The sequence below is a fragment of the Xenopus tropicalis genome, chromosome 6 (genome assembly GCF_000004195.4).
Source record: "Xenopus tropicalis strain Nigerian chromosome 6, UCB_Xtro_10.0, whole genome shotgun sequence".
NCBI classification, from domain to species: Eukaryota; Metazoa; Chordata; class Amphibia; order Anura; family Pipidae; genus Xenopus; species Xenopus tropicalis.
In genome coordinates, this window is record NC_030682.2 from 69479712 (window position 1) to 69507692 (window position 27981).

The following is a 27981-nucleotide window of genomic DNA, read 5'->3' on the forward strand; positions in this document are numbered from 1 at the left end:
TGTGACTTCAATCGCTTACTTTTACCCCAGGCTGGTGCTCCTGTGAGAAGAAAACAGCACCAGCCTGGAGTAGCTGTGAGCGAGTGTCTCCTCTTCCTTCTGTCCACGTGCTTGCGCATGCGCATGCGCAGTAGAGTGAAAAGCCGATCTTTGTGCCCCAGTAGGTATATTTCGGATTACTCTGTTTGAAAAGGCAAAGTGGGATGTAATTGCAATCCAGGAGCAAAAAGCATTTAGATATATGCCAGAGCAGAATGGCATTTAAATTTACTGGTGTGAAGTGCAGTCTGTGAAACACCTTATGATGATTAAAAATATCAGCAATGCTGATCGATGTCAATGTAAAGGTATCATTTATATCACCCCAATAATCAATGTCCTACGTGGGAACATCTTGTATACATTTTTCGTATGGGTTAACTCTCTGGGCATTAAGCAAACTCTAAATATTGGTTGTTTTTTCCTGTCCGGGACCACCAAGGCTGGAGGCTCCAGTATAGGCATAGATTCAAATTGTTAGTATAGGGAATATTATACCTACAGATACCAGTTAAGTAACTGAAATTCTTGGTATAAATCTGTAAACTATTTAAGAGATTGATCTCTATAAAGTTGACCAAGATATTTCATGTTATACCTTGCCCAGATTTGTGGGCCTGGAATCATGAGTAAATGCTTCAGGTTAGGATTAAGCCACGGGGGTGTTGGGTGAAATAGCATGGATTGCAGCCCAGTGTACCTACTTTGAGAAAATAAAGGGAGCAGCAGCTTTGAGTTTTGCACCTGAAAAGGAGGTTAGCCAGGGATTCAAAGGAGCCATCTACTGCAGCTACTGTTACAGTGGCTATATCCTCTGCTGAGGGGCCAAGCCATGCTTTAATTGAGATGCTAGTAAATATAGAATAAATTTTGCATGGCCAAGCTGCTTCTATCTTTTGGCGCAGTCAGTATGTAAATGGTTGTTTAATTGCCGAAAGGAAGGGAGTTACTATGGGGGTCCAGCCCAAGGAACAGTACCTCAGGTAAAACAATGGGTGCATTATTAAACAAATACAATAGTCTGGACAAAAGTGTAATTTTAAATAGGTTAATTTTAGGTTCTTAATTATAACTCAAAGTTTTTAATAAAAATTCCTATCAACTAACATTTACTAACATACATGACAATACAGAAAATTATGACTTACATGGATTGGGTAAGAGGAAGAGTTTGTGTTTGTGCAGAAAAGTCAGGGTGTAGTTGAAGGAAACTAGTGCTGAGATATTAATATCGCAATAAATTAAATTGTTATATGGCAAGAAAAGACAGGAAAGAAAATGCATTAGCCTTTAGCCTTGAATCATGCTTCATAGAATGTAATTTTCACCAGATGTAGAAATATTTATTAATGTAACTATAAAAAAGAATCATGTTTTAATGAGCAAATACAGCATAAATATCTAAAATAGTGGCCCCACAGCCTATGATCTTAAAGTATTTCATATTCTCTATACTATTACCAGTGATTAACAAGACTTTAAGCTTAAATACTGTGTCCTACTAGTGTCCATATCATTCTGTCTGCTAACAAATGTCAGGCCCTTTTCTCTCAGTGCATCTCTAGAAAAAAATAACACAAATTCCAGTTAAATGGAATGTGTGTTGGGTGTTTAATGAGAATGACACCGTTTGGGGTCTATACAATTCTAGGCAGTCAGCCAGTGTCTATTACAGTGAATAAAGAACTTTCTTTCATAAAAGGACATTGATAATTTTGTCTCTTTATACATCCCTAGTGATGCCCCAGTTTAAGAAGTTAATGAACTGGAAAGGGAGCAAAGATGCAAACTTGAATGGAACAATTAGACAGACAGATTTAATAAAATGTGAGATTAGATCACCAACTTTCACTCATGAATAAATATGCTTCTAAAAATCCCATAGAAATTAACAGAAAGCAGGTGAATTTTTCTGAGCTTTAATCTCACAGTGATAAATGTGAGATATAGAAAAATATTTAGGTTCATTAAGAAAGTCCTATGCTTGGGCATTGAACCCGGGTCCTTTGCGTGTATTTAGGTAAAATTTCTTTGCGCCAAGCGTGACACGTTGACTTCACACGCTTGTACACTGATGTCAATACACCAGTGGCGAGAGGAGCGCCATTGGGCATTCCTTACGGTACCCCCTCCTCCAGGGGGTACACCATGACCAGGTTTCTGAGGAAACAACCTGTGTTGCCCTTGGAAGGAGGTAATTCAACAATACAATTCATGGCTAAATGAGTCCACAGATGAGAGGGAACAGGTAGAGGCTGCAACAACCCACACAGGAGAGCGTGACTGGGCTAAGAAGAAGCAAGAGGCAAGTCTTTGACATCTTTCTGCATAGATGGCCACCATACAAGATAATCTAACCAAGGTCTTTTTTTCACTTGGATTCCTGGCTTGTTTGGAACAGTGGGGCTGCTGAAGAACAGGGGGAATGTAACCCATGCCAATAGGAGTGTCAAGAAGTACCAAAGACTGAGGACTGGATCTGAAAAGTGAATTGTTGAAGCAGAAAATCAATAATCCTGGCATGGGGAAAACTGGATCACTGTTCTTACTGTGGTGATCCTCTGGAACAAAGCTTATGGAGAGAACATCCACTTTTTTGTCCTTGGAACCTGGACGATAAGTTATAACATTATTAAACCATGTAAAAAAAACACCGAACCTGTCAAGGTTTCAATCTCTTGAGAGCCTATATATACTCTAGATTCTTATGGTCTGTAAAAATGGTGATGGGGTATGGTGTTCCCTCTAGAAGATGAGGCCATTCTTCTGAAGCTAACTTGACAGCCAGTAATTCTTGCTTCCAAATGTCATAATTCTGCTGGGAAGAAGAACACTTTTTAGAAAATAAGTATATAGATGTAGTTTCCCATCTGATGCTTGTCTTTGGGACAAAATGACTCCAGCTCCTTTACGACCTGGCGCAGGTATCAACCTTGATGCTGAAAGCAATCGGATCTTCCAGCTGCTCAAGAAGCTCTGAAAACTAGAAACAAGGTCCATCCTTGGTGGATCTGTATGAGGAGTAGAGAGGCAGTTGCTACATATCCAGGGGGAGGAAGGATTTGGCATCATTGATAAGGGAAGAACTATTTTCCTACAGAGGAGATGCCCATTTCAGCACTTTGCCTTCCAGCATGGCAATAACATATCTGACCTTGGCTTGTTCAGAAGCATAATGAGATGGCTGCAGTTCAAATTGAATGAGCTACTGGTTAACAAAGCCCTTACAGGCCTGAGGATTCCTATTGCATCATGGAGGTGGTGGAATATGGGGTTCCTTGGCTATTGCCATCAGAGGTGGAGAAACTGCTGGGGCCAGGGGACTTTCAGACACCAAAGGAACTGCAGGCATCTGAGAGAATAGGGCCTCCAGGACTTACCCTATACAAGACTGCTGGACTTCATAAATATCAAAACAAAGATAACTTACACCCAAATTACAACCAATTAAGAAAATAAACAAAATATTTCAAAAACATATACAGGGCTTTATAAATCATTAAGTCATACCAAGTTAATCATAAGGTCGGGGTGTAAAAACCCCGAACATAACACCAATGCTGGAATCAAAGCAAATGCCCATGAAGTTAATGAAAGTCAAGTCCACTCACCGAAGTCCCAAAGTGGTCCGGGTGCTCAGGCCCCCGAACCCGTAGCCAAGGGGAAGAATTCTGTATATACGCAAAAAGAAGCTCCAAGCATTCCGAACTGCAAAGATTCTTTGGAGTTCGGAGTGCTTGGAGCTTCTTTTTGCGTATATGCTGGACTTCATAAGCCTCCATATGTATCACCATGTTGTATAAAGCTTTTTCCAGGTCAGAGGGTGCTTCTTCAGTAGGGTCCATGGCCCAAGTATAGTGTCAGGGCCTGCTTGGCTCCTGCCAGGGTAGGAGTAAGGACTAAAGAAGAAGCCTGGATACAGGCAATACAAATAGTCCAAAGCATGGTGTCTGAAGGGTTAACAAGAGTCACTAATTGATAATCAATCACAGATCAGTTTAGGTAGTAATCATCAGGATCAGACAAAAGGGTCAAAACCAGCAAATCAGTCCAAAAAAGTAATTTATAAAAAATTCTTATACTTATGCATTTAACCCCTTTGCGCGTATTTATTTTAAATATTAATGCCAAGCGCTAATGCTATGATGTCACGTGCCTGCGTACTGACATCACTACACGGGTGCCATGACCCACGTGGCAACCAAGGGCAAAAGGCGCTCCGTACATTAATACCCTTAGCCTTATATATTTATATTAAGCTTGTTCAAGAAGTCAAGCAATCCACTTTTAAAGACAAATAGAATCTGCCATCACAATATCACCCCATTGGAAAAAAAATTGCAACCAGACTAAACTCATATTGTAGACTGCATCACCTCAGGGCTTATATTATACATACATATATATTATGTTTTGTATGTGGTGGTTACTGTAGGATTTATAGTTTCATTGTCTGTTTCAGAATATTTTACACTTGTCTGAGTAACAAACATAAAATTTCAATATGTGTGACAGACAAGATTGTATTTAATAACTACTTTGACTCTTCAGCTAATAAGCCATATCTGAAAAGGAGGGGGATGTCCCTGTGTATCATACGATAAATACATTTGAGATGCCCTGGACAAACTGCTTTATTTAACATAACATATCTTACAGTACTATATTTTATACTTTCAAAATTTGGCTTTGTCCCCTTGTGTGTACACCCTTCTTGTGATTAGATATGTGCTCATGGTTTATCCCCTTTTTAGTTCATTGTAAAGTTTGCAATGTGTTGGCTCATGTTGATATTACATATAAGAATAGCGCAATGTTTTTTGTTCTGCTTTAAATCAGTAAGAAATAACAAATCAGGGATGTATTGGCACATAGTCAGGATCATTTAAATGCTAAATTTAATTTTTTCACCTGGCAGAATTTTGTTACTGAGTTTTTTAGGTAAAAGAACCATTAAAATCTTTACATGCAAAGCTACAAAAATTCCCCAGTATAAAAGCAACTTTGCAAAAGCAAGTAATTTTGGTGCATGATGTAATATATGTCCTATAAACAAATACAAGTTGGACAAGCATAATTTAGCTTCCATGTCTTTAGAAATGTTACTGTAGACTATGAAAAAACCTAGAGTTAAACTGGAAGCAAAAAATGAGTTTCATATTCAGCATCTTTGATCAGAATATTGACCTAGCAGCATTGAGCTACACAGTGACTGGACATACTGCGAGTTAAGTTCCTGGGTCTGTCAATGGGGGGTCATAAAAGAGGTATTAGGAGAGGAAGACCAAGATAAAGCTTTTTGGTTCAAAAATATGCATGGAGCTGTCCACACCACAACACAAAAAAAAATATTTTGAATAACTTTAATCAAGTTTTTTTTACTGTCGACTTTTTATTTTCATGACCTCTCTAGTTTCACTCAAAAATAAAAAACTTGATATGTTAATTTGTGAAAAAAGCTTTATCACTTCAAAAATAACATTGTTTTAATCATGTTTACCAATTTGACTTATAAAATCCTGAATACTGGAAATACATGTCTATTTTTTTTATATAGAAGCGGTTCAAGCTTTTAATTAGCAATTTTTTTATTCATATTTTTCGAATTTTTTTAATGATTGCTAAATCTTGTAAATTTGAGTTCAGAAAACATTTGAAAATATTTACGTTTGCCCCAGGGGGGTTACCGGGGTACAAAAAAGCAAATGTTCTTTTATACTTTAATAATAACAGGACTGAACTTCATAAAGCACATATGCAAAATACAAAAAATAATCTGTATTTTTGTATATTATTAATGTTATTATAACATCTGCCTTTTAAAACTTATATTAAGGTATAATGCTAAAATGCATTATCATAATTAAAGATCTTCACTTGTGGAAAATGGTGAAAAATGTACATATATTTAGAAAATCCCTGAAACTGGCACAAAAGGATCAAAATATAAAATTGATATATTTATTTTAAATGTGAATCAAAAGACCTATAATCGTATCTATCTATCTATCTATCTATCTATCTATCTATCTATCTATCTATCTATCTATAATAAGGAAAAAACAAAGAGCTTCTGCAGCAGGGGGGCCTGGGTAACTACTACTATTAGGCACCACAAGTGATTAAAATTATTTACCTGATACCCCAGGCCAGAGCTCCTGTTCATAGAAGATTACTTCTGAGCAAGCACCACGGAAAAATCTTCTGGTTCTTCTTTCTTTGTGCTGGATGCACATACGTAGTAGAGTAAAAAGCCAAACTTTAAGCAAAAAGCTGTCTTTCCTGGTCACTCCATATCAGCATTACAATTGGGAGGCCCCTCCCATCCCCGCCTACAGCCCAGACTGTCCCTCCCTCTCAAAACCTTTAAGTACACCCATTGGTACCCACCTACCCCTACAGTTCCTTCAGGGTCTCTATCAGTTTTGATATATTGCTTAAGGTGCACTGATGTTCCTTGGGTGAATTGGCAGAGAGCTTCCGTTTTCCCTCCCCTTCTGGTAAAGTTTGGGAGTCAGTGTGGTACATTCCTGTAACTTGTCCTTGGATGAACCTTGTGGCTGTGCAGGTCATCAGATTTCAGAGGTAGTGGCATGGGGGTGACTTGGAAGTTGCTTGTGTCACAGGGGAATCCTTTTCTCTTTTGGCGCCAGTCTTTTTGCTGTAGTTGGTGTCCTTCTGCAGCTTCTATCGGTTTGTGTTCCAAAGACCGGGGGGTGTAAATTCTTGGCGTTTTTAGTGCCAGCGTGTTCCCTGCTTGCCTGCCTGGTGGAGTTTCCAGCTCCTGCCGCCTTTTCTGCCTCACTTTCCTGCTCGGTAGGTGTTTTGCCAAAGAGTGTGTTTTTTTGTCTTATTGCATTCTTTGGCTCATTTTTTGTTTGGTTTCTCTTACTTTTGGGGTACTTTCTGTCTTTCTTCATGGATTCCTCAGCCTCAAATGCCTCTGCCCTCCAAGCTAGGTAGGTCCCTCCTTCTTTTTTCATCTTCCTCTATTTCCTTTTCCCCTTCCTCATTACTGTTTTCTCTTTCTTTCATCAGCTTGCCACAAGATGGTCTTTCTAAAAAAGTCCAAGCTAAGACTCCATCTTCACCTGAGTGTGTGGGCTGCTTCAACACTCCACTTATGGGGAAGAAGTTTAGTAGTGTTCCTGTTGGAAGGATTTTTGTAAGGCTTCTTTTACTCCTTCTGTGGAACCTGAGGCTTCCTTTACATCTCGGGCTTAGGGAGATGCCTGGGCTTCGGAGGATTCTTCAGATGATGAATGTTTCTCAGCCTCTATGCCTTCAGAGGGCTTTCTAGAGCCGGAAGAGGAATCTGAGGGAGCTCGGGATTCGTTTGATCTTTCTCTAGTCTCTCCATTGATCAAAGCAGTAAAATTGACCTTAGGAGTGGAGCAGGAGTCAGACAGTTCAAAGACTCTCAAGGTTCTGCCTACTCCATCCAGAAGCCGCCAGACCGTTCCTCTCTTCCAGGAAGTATCGGATCTCATCAAAGCTGAGTGGCAGAAAGCCTCTAAAAAGGTTTCTTTTGTCTTCCAAGGGACAAGGTTTCCTAAACTTTATCCTTTTAAGGAGTCCGAAGTGCAGGAGTGGATCACGGTCCCTTCCATTGACCCAGCTGTCATCCATTTAACTAAAAAAGACTACCCTTCCCATAGATGACTGTTCCGCTCTTAAAGACTCCATGGACAGACGTGTGGAGTCTGATTTGAGAAAGAGTTTTTTGGTGGCGGGGGCAGCTTGTAAGCCATCGGGCTCTCTGGCTAAGATCCTGGGCAGCCGACATGTCTTCCAAAATGAGCCTCTGCACTCTTCCCTTCGAGGGCCTACGGTTATTTGGTCCAAAGCTGGATGATGTTATCTCTAAAGTGTCAGGGGGTAAAAGCCTCTTCTTACCCCAAGAAAAGAAGAAACAAAAAACCTTTCCATTCAGGTCCTCCAGTTCCCACGGTCCAGGGAAGGGCAGGCCTTCTTATTCTTCTAGTTCAGCAGGAGAAAGTTTCAAGCCTTTTGCCTGGAAAAAGGGTCATGCCACCTTTCCTAAAGGAGACAAGTCAAGGCCTTCTCAGTCTTCCAAAAAGTCTTCCTGACTAGTCGTCCGTAATCAGCGAGGTAGGGGCCAGATTGGGGAATTTTCTAGATGTCTGGCATTCTTCCGTCTCGGATCGCTGGGTCCTGGATGTTTCAAGAAGGGGATATTGGCTAGAGTTCGCCTCTCTTCCGTCAGTCGACCAATTTGTAGTCTCCTCATTTCCCAACTCAGGAGAAAAAAGAGAGGTTCTGATCCATTATGTAGATTGGTTGGTCAAGGAGAAGGCAGTAGTCCCAGTCCCCATGGAAGACCAAAGGAAGGGAGTCTATTCAGTCCTCTTTCTAGTAAAGAAGGTTTCAGGGGGATGGAGACCCATCTTGGATCTCAAGTTCATCAACAAGCATCTGAGGGTCCAGAAATTCAAGATGGAGTCCATCTTTTCCATCATCTCGTCTATCCTTCTAGGGGATTGGCTCCTTTCCATCGATTTGAGAGATGCCTATCTCCATATTTCGATCTCAGCTGCCCATCAGCGCTTTCTACGCTTTGCCATCTCCAGAAAGCACTCCCAGTTTCGTTGTCTCCCCTTCGGTCTGTCCACGGCTCCGAGGGTGTTCTCCAAAGTGTTAGTTACCCTAGTGGCAGCCTTGAGACTGGAAGGTATTTCCATATGGCATTATTTGGACGACATCCTCCTCTCAGCAAGAAGCAGGGAGGTTCTGCTGATTCATCGCGACAGAGTCATCTGTTTTCTGGAAGCTCATGGATGGCTCCTGAATATGGAGAAGAGCCAGCTGACTCCAACACAGTCTCTCGTGTATTTGGGAGCTTGGTTCAACACCATCGAGGGGTCGGTTTCTCCTCCTCCCCAGAAGATTTCGGCCATCATTAGTCTTGCAAAGTCTTTTCTGCAGAAAGATCAGGTCTCAGCCAGAGAACTGATGTCTCTCCTGGGCACCATGGCTTCTACTATCCCAGTCACCAGGTGGGCCCGGTGGCACATGAGGCCGGCTCAATGTCTTTTTCTGAACCAATGGGACAGATTCAAGAGGGATTGGGATCAGTCCATTCTTCTGACGCAGTCTTTCAGAGATTTGATCCAGTGGTGTTAGTAACGGATGCCTCCACCTTGGGCTGGGGTGCCCACCTGGGCTCCGAATGGGTTCAGGGGATGTGGCTGGTCAGACAGTCAGGAGTTCCTTCCAACCTCCTAGAAATCAGGGCAGCAAAGCTGGCCCTTCAGTCTTTCTCCCGGACGATTCAGGCCTCAGCGGTCAGGATTCTAATAGACAACACATCTGCAGTCTCTTACATCAAAAGGCAGGGGGGAACGAAGAGCAGTTCACTGCTTCATGAAGTCCATCCTATCTTATCTTGGGCGGAGAAAAATCTGTTTCTTCTGACGGCGGAATACTTACCTGGGGTGGAAAACCAAGAAGCAGACTTTCTGAGTCGAAACTCAGTGTCGAGTCACGAGTGGAGTCTGAATCATCAGGTCTTCCAGGAATTGTCCAAGAAGTGGGGACCTTTGACAATCGACCTCATGGCTACCCATCTCAACACTCAGTTGCCGAAGTTTTTCTCCAGGAATTTTTGCCCAGGGACAATGGGCACGGATGTCCTTCTCCGGGATTGGTCGTTCAGCCTAGCTTATGCCTTTCCCCCCTTTCCCCTCATTCCCAGAACACTTCTGAAAGTCATTCAAGAGAGGGCGGAGTTAGTGCTGGTGGCTCTGAACTGGCCTCACAGACCCTGGTATCCTCTGCTTTTGAAGCTCACAGTAGCTCCTCCGTGGCCCCTTCCCGTGAGGAGAGATCTGCTGAATCAGGGTCCTCTCTAAATTTTGCAGTTCTTCAAGTCTCGGTTTTTGTTCCCACCCCATTGGATTCAGCATGGCTTGGTAGATCCAATTTTAATGCTGATATGGAGTGACCAGGAAAAGGGAGAATTGTTTTCATACTTACCGTAATTCTCCTTTCCTGGTCACTCTCCATATCAGCATTTCCCACCCTTGTAGTCTGGTACTTGGTATTAGATGAGGTAGGTGGGTACCTATGGGTGTACTTAAAGGTTTTGAGAGGGAGGGAGGGACAGTCTGGGCTGTAGGCGGGGATGGGAGGGGCTTCCCAATTTTAATGCTGATATGGAGAGCGACCAGGAAAAGAGAATTACGGTAAGTATGAAAACAATTCTCCCTTTTTCACTCTACTGATCATGCATTAGCCTTGGGCCACTGAAGATCAAAAAAGTGGAAGAACGAGATCGTTCTGTGGTGCTCGCTCGCTATTGCAGTTTTCTGGAAAGGAGCACCAGCCCTGGGTGCTTATAAACATTAGGGGGTGCCAAACATAAAATTCTGATAATTTACAAGACTTCCACTTTTTCTCAGGATTATTTTAGAGTAAATAATCAGTCTGAAGCTAATGCAAAACACTGTAAAAATAATTTCCAGAGTGAGCTTAGGCTTCAGCTTGCTGTGGTCCAGTTTTCTCTGCTTGTGGTATTTTCACCTAACCCACTTTAGAAGTGGAATTGTACTGCTAGATAGTTTATCTCTTATGCCAATGTGAACCAAAACTGTTTTCCAAGTCTGTATACATTTTCAGCCTGAGAAGATAAAACCTCATACCACAAAATATAATGCAGTGTCAGATCCCTAACCCACAAATATATTTCCATCCCAATTTTGTAATAGAATTATCTAATACCATGCTAAGTCAGAAAAGTAATTCATTTGTAACCACCCAGCAATACCAGAAGCACAGCCATAGATTTTGTGCCAAAGAATATATATTTTCTATAAAAGAAAAACTGAAAATGTTTTTTCCAAATTGACTTCCACAAATATAGACCCATCAGCAATCTGTGTAATTTGTTTGCTCTTAAACTGTGCACGAAAGTGAAAATTTGGATGTCTATATTCAAGCAGTACCATAAGTGTTAGGGTGTGTAAAAATTTCCCTGAACTTGCACTGCAATAAAATTTGAGTGAGTTTCTTATGGATGGAAAAGTAAATTGTTAAATCTCAAAAAAATTGTGGGGCATGATAAAAGGAAAAAGAAAAGAAATATGTGGTTTTCTTGAATGGTCATGATAGCATCATTCTGTGGGGATATTGTTTTGTTCTTTTGAAAAACATTTTGAGCATATCTACTTTGTTGAATACCATAAAAATGATTAATCTATTTAATGGTTACCAGTGTAAAAAGAAGAATGCTTTGAATCATGCTATATTTAAAGGCCAGTATTAAAGACTTGTAGGCTTAATCAAATGGTGCCATGTTATATCCATTTCTCAGGGTCAACCCAGTTAAAGCTTTTTATGATGGCAAGAGACTCTTGAGGTCTTGGAGTCATAATCTGACCCATTAAAATTATTCATTAGGTGCAACAGATCTGACACAGCTAAACATAAAGAAACTGAACAGATTTTACCTGATGGAAGCCCAGATAGTCCAATATTGTTGCAGATGCATAGAATATCATGCCTTCTGTACTCACAACCAGTGCAAAGCCATTCAGGGACTGTGGAAAAGAAAGAAAGAAAGAGTTTCATTTACAAACAATTCCTTAGAAACATCCATATATTTTATAGTTATTTTAAATATGAAATGTGAAACCTGTAAGTACAAAAATGTTTTAAGAACAGTAGGAGGCCTTAATCTCCCACACATACCTATATGAAGCCATATGGCTTCACATCCAGAAAATTTTCACTAGGTCAAGAGATGGGGAAGGCATGTTACACCAATTTAGGCAGTTCCAGGCTTCAACTGTTGGAAATGCCCATTTTTCCATCAGTCACAGACTGATGGTTCTAGTGGAAGCTTGATCCACAGTGGAGGAAACACTCCGAGGATGAGAGCTGGATCAAGAGTTTGCAGTTTTAGACAAGTGTAATTTGTCATTTTCTCTCAGAATTAGTTGGCCATAAGCATCCTTATTTCTTTCCTTATTGTGTTATAAACTTTTTATAAAACGTGCTACCCAGACTTGGAAACACCATCTAATGCTGTGGGTGTATAGCTAGCCCATTGTGACTGCAAATGAAATCTAACCAAGCACAGAGAGCTCCCTGAATTTTCTCAACGCCTGTAAAGAGTGATCCCATACAAATCAAAAAGTTGAGATTACACTGGCAATATAATACACTGCATTATTTTAGCCCTGTTTCTAGGCACTTTAAAGAAGTATGTTTTCTCTAGCCAATGACAAGTAAAAGTAACAAGCACTGAAGGTGTTTTTTAATATGATGATTTAATATGATGTGTATTGAGTGCCACTCACCACAACATATCTGAAACTCTTTGTGCAGCCAACGCCAAAATTAGCGCCAAATTGACAAAAGTAAGAGTGTTATAAATCTACAGAGATCATATCCAGCACTTCTAGAGTAGCAGAAATGTTTCTACTCAGTGGTGGCAAAATGGTTATTAATTAACATATCCCCACCATGGAGCTAACATTAACTGTAGCCACAATATAAACAGTATGAATTTGGTCAGAAATAGAAGACAATAACAGTCTGTACAAAAATATATTAGCCATTGTCAGTTTACAAATGTTAACTCAAGGTCATGCTTGCTCTCTTCTGTCTATTTCTGATCAGTACTCCATAAATATTGCCCCAGCACCATATACACTGCAGTAATGGAAAGAAGCTGAAACCATTCAGGCTATGAATTTGATTTATGTTTAAAGCATTAATTATGGTTCAGTGACTCTCACTTCCACATCTTTATCAGTAAATCTCTTGTCTTCTCCTTTTGATTCATAAAGAGTGATAGCTTATTATAAAGAATGCATGGGAGGATTTACGGGAGTTAAAGCCAATGTGTGAATCACTGAACCACAATTGCTCATGTTCTTACTCCTGTTTCACAGGCAATAAATCACTATACCAATTTAATTTTTTTCTTGTTCTAATTTTTTTTTTTTGCTCATGTTTATTTTAATTTTTAGTGGAAAGGAAAAATGAATTTCTGAAACTGACATTGTTTATAGACAATGCCAAAATCTGAAACAGACGTCAAACATAGAAATTAAAGTTAGTCAGAATCACTGGAAGCTTTACAGCAAAGGGAAAGTAATTTAGCCCTCCCCTGACTACATATGTTGTGCTGACAGTAATTTTGCCACCACATATTTATTGCTGAATTGACTTAATTAATCACAAAGAAATCTTTGGGACTCCGCTTCAAAAGTAACACATCTAAATTATATTACAGTGTTTTCCACTCACCCTAGACCTGGTGATCTGATGAAATGGGCATATTTATCACAGAGTAAAACTAGAGTTCGCCACAGTCCACCAGAGTGAAATTCCACTGAGAGGAGAAAACAGCTCTTAAGTGTAATGTATAGAGTAAACTGACTCTCCGAGCTCCTTGGAGGGAAGCTGCACTACTACATGTAGAGGAAATGTGCTAGGAAGGCACGGCTATAGTAATAGGAAATTCATTTATTAGGAAGGTAGATTGGCTAATCTGTCACAAAGCCTCTAAATACTGTATTCTTTTGTTTGCCCGACACTATGGTTTGACATGTGGTTAAGTGAGTAGACAGATTACTGGAAGGGTATGAGGTTACATAGTTACATAGTTACATAGTTACATAGGGTTGAAAAAAGACCTGTGTCCATCAAGTTCAACCCATCCAAGTAAACCCAGCACACCTAACCCACACCTACCAATCTATACTCACATACATAAACTATAAATACAACCACTAGTACTAACTGTAGATATTAGTATCACAATAGCCTTGGATATTCTGATTGATCAAGAACTCATCCAGGCCCCTCTTAAAGGCATTAACAGAATCTGCCATTACCACATCACTAGGAAGGGCATTCCATAACCTCACTGCCCTCACCGTGAAAAACCACCTACGCTGCTTCAAATGGAAGCTCCGTTCCTCTAATCTAAAGGGGTGACCTCTGGTGCGTTGATTGTTTTTATGGGAAAAAAGAACATCCCCCAACTGCCTATAATCCCCTCTAATGTACTTGTACAGAGTAATCATGTCCCCTCGCAAGCGCCTCTTTTCCAGAGAAAACAACCCCAACCTCGACAGTCTAACCTCATAGTTTAAATCTTCCATCCCCTTAACCAGTTTAGTTGCACGTCTCTGCACTCTCTCCAGCTCATTAATATCCTTCTTAAGGACTGGAGCCCAAAACTGCACTGCATACTCAAGGTGAGGCCTTACCAGGGACCTATAAAGGGGCAAAATTATGTTCTCATCCCTTGAGTCAATGCCCTTTTTTATACAAGACAGCACTTTATTTGCTTTAGTAGCCACAGAATGACACTGCCTGGAATTAGACAACTTGTTATCAACAAAAACCCCTAGATCCTTCTCCATTAAGGAAACCCCCAACACACTACCATTCAGTAGATAGTTTGCGTTTATATTATTTCTACCAAAGTGCATAACTTTGCACTTATCAACATTGAACCTCATTTTCCAGTTTGCTGCCCAGTTATCTAATTTTGTCAAATCGCTCTGCAAAGCGGCAGCATCCTGCATGGAACTTATAGTTTTGCACAATTTAGTGTCATCAGCAAAAATAGAAACAATACTGTCTATGCCCCCCTCCAGGTCATTAATAAACAAGTTAAACAGCAAAGGCCCAAGGACTGACCCCTGCGGTACTCCACTAACCACACTGGTCCAATTAGAAAATGTTCCATTTACAACCACTCTTTGTACTCTATCCTTCAGCCAGTTCTCTATCCAATTACAAATATTATGTTCTAGGCCAATATTCCTTAATTTGATCATTAACCTTCTGTGAGGTACTGTATCAAACGCTTTAGCAAAGTCCAAGTAGATGACATCAACTGCCATTCCAGCATCAAGGTTCCTACTCACCTCCTCATAAAAGGCAACTAAATTAGTCTGGCAAGATCTGTTACGCATAAAACCATGCTGGCACAAACTAATAGTATTGTGAACTGCAATGTATTCAAGTACCCTATCCCTTATTACCCCTTCCAAAAGTTTTCCTACTACTGATGTCAGACTAACAGGCCTATAGTTTTCAGGCTGAGAACGGGATCCCTTTTTAAATAACGGCACCACATTAGCAATCCGCCAGTCTCTTGGCACCATGCCAGACCTCAATGAATCCTGAAAAATTAAGTGAAGAGGTTTGGCAATCACAGCGCTCAGCTCATTTAATACCCTGGGATGAATCCCATCCGGCCCTGGACCTTTGTTTACCTTTACATGTTCAAGTCTCTTTTGAATTTCCTCCCGAGTGACCCATGCGTCAGTAGCTAAATTACTAGAACTGGGCATATTACAAGGGAAGCCTTCATTATCTGGCTCCTCAGATGTATAGACAGATGAAAAATAAGAGTTCAAAATTTCAGCTTTTTCCCCGTTCTCATCAACCAACGTACCCCCCCGTGATAATAAAGTTCCCACCCCTTCTTGCTTCATTTTTTTACTATTCACATAATTAAAAAATAATTTTGGATTCTTTTTACTCCTAGCAGCAATATCCCTTTCCATCTCTATTTTAGCTTGCCTGATAGTTTTTTTGCATGCTTTATTTGCTTCCTTGTACCTGATGAAAGTTTCTGCTGTCCCAGCTAACTTGAATGCCCTAAAAGCACGTTTTTTCTTACCAACCTCGACAATAACACTTTTATTCAGCCATAAAGGTTTTGCTTTGCGATGCCTCTCCTTGCTTACTAGGGGGATATACTGTTGCGTATACCTACAAAGCAATGTAGATCAGTCGGTGTTGTTACACATTGGGTAATGTGTTATGATTTCATAAAAAAAAAAAATTAGCTTTTATGACCATAAGCGCAGTTATGTTACTACACTTTTCCCCACAGTGAGTTGTGTGTCCAACCCCATTCATTAAATTTCTATATAGTTGCACTCAGCACCATTCAGTCCTTTCTGCCTTCCATTCCTAATCAAGTGCTGCTGTGTCTATTGCAGGGGAACTCTATACTCTGTATGGGAACCCTACAGTTACCATCATGTCCTGAGCATGCGGTAGCCCTATGGGTCCCTTTGCACCCAGCCCAGCACACTTGTCAGGTACATCCACAGTTGTGCAACTGGCAGGGAGAAACCTATATGTCTGATAAAGTGGTGTTCCCATGTCAGGAGAGGAAACAGAAATATGTAACTGTGCACAATAATTAATTCATTGAGTAACTTGAAAGAATAACGATAGAAACCAAGTTTGTAAATAGGCTAAATGACAACCTTTTATTTCAAGCAGTTCAAGAACCTACTAGGAATGATTCTCTTTTGGACCTGGTAAAAACGAATAATACTGAAATCATCTCTAACATTTGCGTTGGTGAGCATTTAGAGAATAGTGATAATAATATGGTATCCTTTGAGATTATGCTGCAGAGACAGCTCTATAAGGGAGTAATTTAAACACTAGGCATGTAAACGTTGCCAGTATAAAGACAATACATCAGCTGGGAAAGGCTTTTCATAGGGTTAAACACAGAAGGGAAATGGAATCTTAAAAATGTTGCTTAACAAGGAAGCAAGGAAAGACATCCCAAAGCAAAAATCTTTATGGTTTGAGTGTTAGTGTAAAGGTTGGCAAGAAAAAACACTTCTAAAGCGTTTAAGTTAGCTGGGACAACTGAAACTTTTGGCAGGTATAAGGAAGCCAATAAAGCATGCAAAAAAAAATCAGGAAAGCTAAAATAGAGATGGAAAAAGGTATTGCTGCAATGAGTAAAAGGAATTCAAAATTCTTTTTTAAATATGTAAATAGTAAAAAAAAATTAACTGTCTGAACTGTTATTTTTTATCTATCTGTGTCTACACAACTGAGGAACCAGCTAATGCAGGCTTCCATTTTAACAAAACCAAGGCCTTGGACTGGATGGTAATCATCCCATGTTACTAAATGAGCTTAGCTCTGTGAATGCCAACTCTCTTCACTTAATTTTTTAGGATTCATTGAGGTCTAGCATGGTGCCCAGAGACCAGCGAATTGCTATTGTGGTGCCACAATTAAAAAAAAGGACCCTGTTCTCAACCTGAAGACTATAGCCCTGTTAGTCTGACAACTGTGGTAGGAAAGAATTTAAAGGGGAAATAAGGGATAGGCTACTTGAATACATTACAAATCACAATACTATGAGTTTGTGCCAGGATGGTTTTATGCGTAACAGATCTTGCCAGACTAATTGAATTACCTTTTATAAGGAAGTGGGCAGGAACTTCAACACTGGGATGGCAATGGTTGTCATCTACTTGGAATTTGCTAAAGCATTTGATACCATTTTCCTTCTGTGTTTAACCATATGAAAAGCCTTTCCCAGCTGATGTATTGTCTTTATACTGGCAACGTACCATACAGAAAATTCATGATAAAGTTGAGGAATATTAGCCTGGAACATAATATTTGTACATGGATAGTGAACTGGCTGAAGGATAGATTACAAAGAGTGGTGGTAAATATTTCTAATTTGACCAGTGTTGTTAGTGGAGTACTGTACGGGTCTGTCCTTGGCTCTTTAACTTGTTTATACATTACTAGGAGGTGGGCATTAAAAGTACTGTTTCTATTTTTGCTGATGATGCTAAATTGTGCAAAACTATCAATTCCATGCCACTTTGCAGAGGGATTAGACAAAATTGGAAAACTGGGTAGTAAACTGAGGTTCAATTGTAAACTGTGGTATCATTGATAACAAGGAATACCAGAAGTTGTATATATACAAGTTACAAGCTAATACTAGTATAAAAGAAGCTTGGCTGGTAAAATGGGAGAGCTGGAGGTAATGTCACTAGATGAGAAATATGATGTTATTGGCATTTCCCAAACATGACTAATTGAGTCACATGACTCCCTCACACACTATGATATCACGCCTTGTGCTACTTGCCAATATTTGCCTTTTTTTAAAAGGTCATCCATTGATACTAGAAAAAAGGATGTTCCATCTCAATATTCGAAAAAGGTTTTTTACAGTAAGAGCTGTGGTATTTTCTCCCTAAAGTGATGGTACTAGCCGATCGTTGATAGCTTTAGCAAGGGATTCACTAACTTTTTAGCAAGTAAGAATATACAGGGTTAACAAAATAAGCATTAAGCACAAAGTTGATCCAGTGATTGTTCTTGGGGTCAGGAATGATTTTTTCCCCTTCTGAGGCAAACTGAAAAGGCTTCAGATGGGTTTTTTTTTCGTCTTCTTCAGTATCAGCTAGCAGTCAGGCAGGATTCATCTCAGACAAAATGTTGAACTTGATGGATGTGTAACTAGTTAATGCATGTGAACTCTGTTGCTTCAAATGAGTAATATGCAAACCAGTTACAGACTGTGAAAATAATATTTAGTTATTTCTAAAAAAACAAGAATACTCTTATCTTGCAAAGGAGCTTAGTTCAGAATAATTTCTTATAAAATCTTGTACTTAATACCTCAATAAATGTAAATTACATAAATGCTGTGTATGTAATATAATAGCAGTGACATTGCTTTAGAATGTTTACCTTGCCTTTCCTTGTACAGTATTATTCAACACTGAAAGCATGCAGGATTTTACTGTATATACACTGATGTTGGAATCCAATGGTAACACAGGGCACATAGCTTTTCTGATTTAATATTCATATGTCCAAACAGTTTTTCTTTCACTTTTCTCACACTATCAGGAAAAAGCAGCAATAACTTCAAAGGCACTACGGGCTGTCAGAACAGGGCCTAGATTAAAAAGAAATCAAAAAGAATTTTGATTTTATTATTTGTGGAATAGTGGAAAATTAACCAAAATGGAAGCCCCCTAGGGATTGGGCGGTTAACAGATGAGTTTAGAAACAAGGTCGTGATGTGAAAAGTTTTCCTCACGCAAGATGAGGACAGCAACATTTTTTTTGGTCATCTGGGCATTTTTCTGAATTTTTCCCATAACTCTGACTCTAGGGCTCCTGGGTGTGGAGCACAGAATTTATTTTTTTGTAAACAAGAGCTTGCAGAATCAATCAGTAAAACATTCCAATAACATAGTAAAGAATCCCAATAATATACAGCTTGTTTTGCTTATGAACCCACTGAACAAGCTCTAGTCCTTCTACTGTAATTCCCTCAACTCTTTACTTGTACTAAGCATGTACTAAAAGCTAAGGGCTTATTTACATCTGCAAGCAAAGTTGCACTACCGCAAACCCCTTTTGTGTTAAAATGTGCTCCGCGCACTTGCATATAGTGCCCATTGATGCAGGGGAATCATGGTGCTACTTCCTCATATATGCAGTTATTAGCTAAAGGATTCCCTTTATGACCAGCGTCAGCACACTTTCACCTACAGAATCAGGTGCAGACATGATGCCATGTACTTTTTTCCCATAATTCCAAAGTCATTGTGGTAACAAGAGCCCATGTGCTTGTTGTAATTGTGCAGCACCTGGTGTCTGATTTGTCAATATTAATGCAACTCCATGTGCATTTTGCCGAAAGTTGGACACAATTGCAAGGTAGTCAGTCTGGTGTAATTTCCAGTGAATTGGGTCTCTGCAAAATGCACATGGAGTTGCATTAATATTGACAAATCAGACACCAGGTGCTGCACAATTACAACAAGCACATGGGCTCTTGTAACCACAATGACTTTGGAATTATGGGAAAAAAGTACATTGTTGGAAAAATACATGGTGATTGTGCACTTGAGGACAAGCTCTCTATTTGTGTGCAATAATATGTGTAGTGAGGTACATATTAACATATTAATATGTCAACTTCACGCAGGGGAATCTCATTAGACTTTAGCTAAACCAAATGTTTCCAGTGATAAAGACACTAGTTCCCATATTTACTAAAAGGCACAAAGCCCATAAGCCCATAGCAACCAGAAATTGGTGGAAAGTGGGGTAGTACCACTTGGTACTACACACTCACTAACTACTAGGGGGGGGTGATATCACTCCAACTTGCAGCTCAGCAGTAAAGTGTGACTGATGTCGCATAGCACAGGTCACATGTCTGTGGCACCCTGGGAAATGAAGAATATGGCTAGCCCCATGTGAAATTTCAAAATTAAATATAAAAAAATCTGTTTGTGTTTTTGAAAAATGGATTTCAATGCAGGATTCTGCTGGATAAGCTCTGTTAACTAATGCGTTTTGAAAAAAAAAACACATTTTCCCATGACAGTATTCCTTTACTGGAGATATACTGGCCACACTTGTTATTTCATATATACTATATGTAATTTTTGTGTTGCGTGAAAAACTGTACTCCCTTTTCTTAGACACTACTTATGTCAGTTGTTAATGCTCAGTTCAGATAAGTAATAAAGCTTAAAATTTGTCATGTTAATTTTGCAATTTGGCGCCTTGTTTCTTTGGAGTTTTTGAATGGCTTCTCATCTCAGCAGAGTAGGTAGTACTCTGGTATAACTATAAGGGGGGAAAAGGTGCTATCGCATAGACATGTCAGTAATATTTTTCAGAGCACTCAGACATTAAAACAGTGCACGAATATGACAGTATTATATAAATAAATGCGAATAATGTGTCCAATGTGTGCATCCAGCAGTGCCTTCTGTTGTACATTAATTCAGATCACTATTGTTTAGATATAATTTATTTGAAATTCTGAAACTTTCTTTGCATCCACCCAGCAAGTTGTAAGGTCCTAAGGATATAAGAAAAATATGTTTTTAAAACGGCATGGGAGGTTGTGGAAAGGAGCAGTCAGCACCAACCAAAATGCTCTATTACTATTCCTTATGTATACAGGTCACTGTCAGCATGTTTTAACTCTAATTTACACATATGGCCTGTGTGTTAGCGCCATTACTGTGTTAGAATAACTGTGATTCAATTAATTATTTGTCTGAACCTAACACGAAATATAGAAGTACAGGTATGGGACCTGTTATCCAGAATCCTCGGGACCTGGGGTTTTCCGAATAAGGGGTCTTTCCGTAATTTGGATCTCAATACCTTATGTCTGCTAAATGTCACTTAAATATTAAATGAACCTAATAGGCTTGTTTTGCCTCCAATAAGGATTCATTATATCTTAGTTGGGATCAAGTTCAAGGTACTGTTTTATTATTACAGAGAAAAAGGAAATCATTTTAAAAAATTTGAATTATGTGCTCATAATGGAGTCTATGGCAGATGGCCTTTCTGTAATTTGGAAATTTCTGGATAACGGGTTTCCGGATAAGGGGTCCTATGCCTGTATTAACATAAAGCAGAAGATACAAGTAATGTTCCAGAGTTTTTTATTAATCCATTTACTCACAATTTTTAGAGGCAAGCTTAGAGTTCACCATTTCATTTTTTTTCCTTAAAAATCTCATAGAAATCAATAGAGAGTTGTGGAATTTTACTGTGGAGGACTCTAATTTCACACTTTGATAAATCTGCCCCTATACATCTATACAGTCTACCAAGATTAAGCCAAATGCTGCAAAACTGTTAGAAAGGCAGTTCAGTGTAGACATTGACCAAAAGTATACTTTTTATATATTATATATTTTTATATATATTTTTTTATATATATTTTTATATGTGTTTTGTGTATTTATATACTAGTATACTAATATAAGAAATAATGCAGGGTTTGAACTTATAACCATAGTGGGAATACTTCCCAACGTTAAGTAGAAGGAGCATAAGAAGCTGCAGGGGTTAATGAGGAATATGTTTAAGAGGGGCTGTACCGCCATGGGGGATGGTCCATGAGGAAGCGCACGAGCGCAAAACGCATCGGACAGGAGAGGTGGCCCAGGCAGGGATCCGTATTGACAGGAAGCTCTGACATTGTGACGCTGCTAAGTGAGCCGCGTGCCACCAATGTTTTAAGTAAGTTTTATATAAGTTCCCGGCGGGGACTGTAGTTTTTTAATATATATTTTAGGGAATTCCACTCTGAGCGGGTATGATATAGTCGCATGATCAGCGACTTGAACGGTAAAGTTTATAAATAACTACGTTCCCCCCCAGTAGTTCCCTTCTATGGAGATTTTATTATGGTGAATAGTGGCTCCTTGTAAGACATTCTCGATACCCTTTCAGTACCATGTAATATACCTTTTACAATATAAGGAATTTGTGGCTAGAACTTGAAGTATACCAAGTTATACTGAGTTTTAATTTGGAATCATGTGGCAAAGATATTGTTAAGGTGGTGAAATATACATTAGGTATATATATTCCTATACATAGATTAATTTAGGTCATATGAATTCAATTAGTCGATATTATTGTGACTGATTTGATTTGTAAAATTGTTTTTAATCTTATCTCCTACTCTATCTATCCATATATAGACCGGTATTAATGAATTTTCTTGAACCCTGATATTCTCATTTTTTTTATATATACATCTTGGGAGTTTTAAAAGGTTAATGTATATGATACTTGTGTTATGTATTTTTTTTAATTGTGTGAAATAAAATTCACTTTACTAATTTTACATAAAAAAGAGTCACAGGTTTGCAATTTTTTATGAGCGCCAACTCATTGTAATAATGTTTGATTGGTATAAGGATTAGGTGGAGGAAGGCAGCTCACTTCTTAATTATCTGATTTAAAGGGATTTAACACTCTAGGAGGTGTGGGGGAGGGGCAGAAAAACTCCCTCTTCTCCATTTTTTTTAATTTTTTCTTCTTTTTCTTTTGTTTTTCTTCTGTTATTAGGTTATAAATTGGTAACACTTTAAGTAGATCCACAGTAAGTCTTCAGAGCGCGGACAGAGTTTACACATACCTGACTTCAACCCAATTGAATATGCATATTCCTTGCTAAAGACAGAACTGAAGGCAAAAAGACAGCAGCCGTGAAGGCCTGGCAAAGCATCTCTAGGGAGGAGCCCATCATTTGGGGATAATAATGGATTTCAGACAGGCAGTCATCATCTGCAAAGTATTTTTTATAAAAAAGTATTGAAAATTATCAAATGATCATATTTATGATTGGTATCTTGTTTTTTTTTTGAGTCCTTGAAAATGGGGTGGGGGACTATGTAGAAAAATTGCTGTCATTCCTAAATGTCTCATACACTGTTTTTGTTAAAGCTGATAGTCCAACATTTCAGTTACTAATTCCCATTGTGGTGGCATACAGAGCCAATACACATTATATTATGCATTCTAAACTAAGGTCTGTTGATCTTAGTTAGGTTGTTAGTACATGGATATGAAATTGGTCACAGGATTGTGTACAGAAGGTTGTTGTTAATGGTGAGATCCCACAGGAATTTGGATTGGGTTCACTTTTATTTAACTTGTTCATTAATGACTTAAGGGAGGGTATTGTAAGTAATGTATCTAGTGTTTGCAGATAACACACAACTATGCAGCCCCATTAATTCCATTCAGTATGTGGCATCCTTGCAGCAGGATCTTGAAAAACTGTCTAGGCAGCTATGTGGCAGATGAGATTCATTGTTGATAAATGTAAGGTCATTTACCTGGAATGTAAAAACATTCAAGCACTTAATGGGACTGCACTAGGCAAATCCATAGAAACATCTTGGAGTCCTTGTAAGTTATAAACTTGGCTGTAGCAAGCAATGCTTAACAAAGTTTGTAACTGTATTAAAAGGAACATAGATTCCTGGGAGGAAGGGGTCATTCTTCTACTTTACAGAGTGCTGGTAAGGCCCCATCTAAAACATGCCGTGCTTAAATGAGATATTGTTGAATTAAAGCGTATCCAAAGAAGATCAAATAAGCTGGTCATGGGTATGAAAGGTCATAGTTATGAAGAAAGACTGGCCAATTTGGGGTTGTTTAAGATCTGCTTATGGGGGAAACAATAACTATATATAAATAATATAAGGGGGCCATATAATAATCTCTTCAATGCTTTATTTACCACTAGATCCTTCCAGCAAAGACTAAGGCATCCATTCTGATTATAAAAAAAGTTTCCACTAAATATTTGGAAAAGGTTTTTAACAGTGAGAGCTGTAAAGTTGTCAAATTCACTCCCTGATATACTGACAGATGATACATTAGATAGCTTCAAGAAGAGGTGGAATGAATTTCAGCAAGTAAGGAAATAGAGGGTTACTGTAAATAGCTCTAAATACAATTTCATCCAGGGTCTGGTTCAATTACTATCTTGAAGTCAGAAAATAGTTTTTTCCCCCTCTGAAGCAAATTAGACTTCCTCTAGATCAGCTAGCAGTTATGCAGGTTTCATATAGATATAAAAGGTTAAACTTGATGGATGTTATTTATAAATAAATACATTCATTTATTTTTTTTTGAACACTGAATGAAATAAAACATTTACCAATAATATTTACTGTAAAAAACTTGGTTACCAACCAACAACAATCAACATCCAACAAGGGTATATCAAATAAAAAAATCTTCTACCAATGGGTTTTCAAAGGCACTGAGCTTCATCCTGCAATTCATTTACCTCCAAACCACAGGCATATCTATCTGACACACAGTGCTTCTTTCACAGCAATGGGGAACTGTTACTGTAGCACATTGTGCCAAAGGATAAAATATTTTATCAGTGATTTCCAAAGATGCTGAATTTCAGTTTGCCATCCATTTCCCCCAAGTATCAGCAATGAGATTTTTCCATTCGATAGTATAGAAAAACTAGCCAGTGGAGCATTGTGGCAAAGGATAAACATGTAACTTGTGTTTAGTAGTTTTGAAAGATTATGAACCTTTTTCTGTCGTCCATTTACCCAAAAATTGCATGCCTGCCCATCTGGCAAAATATGTTTTTTCATTGCATACTATAGTAGAACTGCTCATTTTGGCAAAGGGCAAAACGTGGGTTTTTAAGGGAACTGAGCTTGGTAATGTAGACCCCTTGCCTGCAAACCTTTTTCTGCAAGGCAAATGTTAGGTACTTCACCTACTTGTTTATTTCTGTGGTCAGATGAATCATCTATAATTAAAAGCAGATATGTATAAGAAATTACAGTACAGGTATGGGATCCCTTATCCGGAAACCCATTATCCAGAAAGCTTCGAATTACGGAAAGCCCGTCCCCCATAGACTCCATTTTAATCAAATAATATAGAATTTTAAAACTGATTTCCTTTTTCTCTGTATTAATAAAACAGTACCTTGTAATTGATCCCAACTAAGATATAAATAATCCTTATTGGATGCAAAACAATCCTATGGGGTTTAAATAATGTTTTATTGATTTTTTAGTAGACTTAAGGTATGGAGATCCAAATTATGGAAAGACCCCTTATCCGGAATACCCTTGGTCCCAAACATTCTGGATAATTGGTCCTATACCTGTATTATAATGGTGCTACTATTGCCTTAAAAGACAAAGGTATTATAAACAAAATTGTGAAAAGCTATTAATAAAGGATCAAGGTGTTCTGGGTTCCATCAAGTGATGAGCAAATTTTTTGACAGGTTTTGCTGCAGAAAAATGCCCACAGACTCCAATGGCTGAAAAAAAAATGAATGATAAAAATGCCCGTTGACTTCAATGCCTTTTGTGAATTTTTGCCATTTTGCAAATTTTTGGGAGTTGCAAAATAGAACAGATTCACTCATCACTAGTACCATATGCTCATGACAGAACCTATTAAATAAAAATATAGAAAATATTTTCGGCAGTACATGATCTAAACAGCTTTTCTCCCAATATCATAACTCATCAGAAAAACTAGAAAGATGCCAAAATTCCAGAGAAAGATTCAGCCACTCCACCAACTTTGGCAGCTCATAAATCTTTTATACTAGACACTCTCCAGTTATCTGGTGTGATAGTAATCAAATCCATCCTTCTACTGCACAGATAAGGTTATATTTTGAGTCCCAAAAAGTAAGAGGCATCAAACACCTCCCTTGGCACACCTTTTCAGGATGTGATTTATAAAACAAAAATCCTTTACGATTTAATTTTTTTCCCCTCTACACTTAAATAATGCTTATTTATAACAGATGGATTAAAAATGCTGCATTGGTTGAACTTGATAATGATCATCTAGGCCAATAATGGCATGTAAACTAGAAACTTCCCAGCTGCTGGAAAATTAAGAAACAAATCCCAGTGCCTTGAATATTTTTTTGGTTTTGTAGCTCATTTTTAGCCATCTTAATGTCCTTTTGGAGTAGATAAGGGAGCACACCCTGTGGCACTCAAGATGTTGACTACTACAACTGCTATAATCCCACCAGCAGTAATTTAAGAGTTGTGATTCAACAACTCGAGGGCCAGAGGGTGGATCATATTTCTGAACTCATATCCTGATAATTGCTAATCTACTAAACCATACATATTTTCAATAAAATTACGGCGTGCATGCTAGATCTAAGATTTTTTTAGGTAAATAACCCCATCTTTTCAACATCTTCTCTCTGTATATTTCCATAAATTTTAATGCATTGCGTTAATTCTCGCATAGAAATAATACTAACGCATGATTCACAAACACATAAGAAGCGTTAGACGCACTAAATATCGCATTAGTCTGTGCGAAAATTAACACCTACTTGGGTCAGGCAGTACTTTGTGGTTTGTGAGCTTTTGGCAACACAACATGGACTTTGCAGTGGCATGTTTTCAAGTATGTGTTGGCCCTAGAGTGATGCATCCTCCAGTTTTCAGGGAAATGGTAATTTGCAGAAAAGTAGTTTTACGAACGTAATGGTTACGTGCGTTAAATCGTGCGCTAATATAGCAAGCGGCAAAATATATAGGGTGCAGCGGGAATTAACGCATGCACGGAAAATAACGCAAGAAAAACGCTCATCGCAACGCAAACAACATCGCGTCTTAATTAACGCAAGTATCCTATAGTGAGTCGGGCGTTAAGTCACAAAAAATAAGAAGCAATAAAAATTTTTAAAAAAATGTATAAATAGCGCTTAAAATATCGACCTTTAGTGAATCAACCCTATTATCTTAAATCTACCTCTAGTTATTCTGTGCTTTATTTTGTGTGAATGAACTATTAAGAAAAATATAAGAACAAAAAAAACTAAATAGAATAGCTGTTACCCATTAAACAACAACTGAAACACTTATAGCTTTAATTTTAGCAACTGATGTAACTATAGAGAAAACAGACACTGCACTCGCAGGGGAGCCCAGACAATGGGGTCTGCTTTCTATATAGGAATTCCCCCTCCCCAGTGCTCTCCTACCTAAGAGCTGGCAGGGAGTGGGGAGAGTGAGGGGCAGTTGGGGACAGGTAGGGCATGTGCACACCAGGCCCCTCCAAACATTTTTTTATTGGGGCAAACAGCGGTATAAAGGTACACTACTGGATTTTAGTTAAACTTATCTGTAAGTCACTACAGTTTGTGATATAAAACTTTTGCACATGTTCCTAAATATTTAGTATGTAAAGGAGTAGCTGGTGTAATGCAGAACAGAATTCCAAAATCAGATGTATTGCTTGCACTGGATTATTGGCCAAACTTTGCCCATTGCACTAAATAAAATTTGTTGTTTGATATTTCATATTGGGTTCCCCATGGCTGACTGATTCAGTCTTTGCCACTCTAAGGACAATGCTTTGTAGAGATCTTGAGTTCCCATCTTCTTCACCTCAGAAGTGTGACAACAAGCCTTATGTTGGGAAACATTGCATGTCTTACCTTTCTAAACAGCAATAGACATACACTGGCAGTGGCACGAGTAAATTTGATCAGCGAAGTGTAATAGCAGTGAGAAATCTACTATACACAAAAATATTGCTTTGAATTATTAATAAGTCAGTCGTTAAGGAAACGATAGCATTTTATCACTCACTTCTAATAACAACTCTCCTTCTGGCATGGCAGTCCCACTGGATGTCTTGTCTTCTTTTATTGCGTGACCGACTGGCTGGGAGGGTTGCTTCTTGGAGTGCTGTTCTTCAATTGCTGTTAAACAAGGTGAGCGAAAAAAAGATAAGTAACAGAACTGATAAGCATGATAGGCTCATTGAAGTGTTATATTCAGG

General features: G+C 38.7%; 1 protein-coding gene and 1 long non-coding RNA gene across 5 annotated transcripts in view; one reads left to right on the forward strand and one right to left on the reverse strand.

Annotated features, from left to right (window-relative positions):
* Positions 1-27981, reverse strand: part of ahrr (aryl-hydrocarbon receptor repressor) — a 191266-nt gene that overhangs the window by 58762 nt on the left and 104523 nt on the right. For all 4 annotated transcript variants that reach the window (XM_031904457.1, XM_031904456.1, XM_018094922.2 and 1 more), the window contains 2 exons: positions 27789-27901; positions 11508-11597 (listed from right to left, as the gene is read on the reverse strand). In XM_031904457.1, coding sequence (XP_031760317.1) covers positions 11508-11597; positions 27789-27901 — 203 coding nt within the window. The remainder of the gene's footprint in view (positions 1-11507; positions 11598-27788; positions 27902-27981) is intronic.
* LOC105947663 lies at positions 21769-22994 on the forward strand. Its single transcript, XR_001171094.3, has 2 exons — positions 21769-21888; positions 22726-22994. It is a non-coding gene; the product is annotated as an uncharacterized LOC105947663 (long non-coding RNA).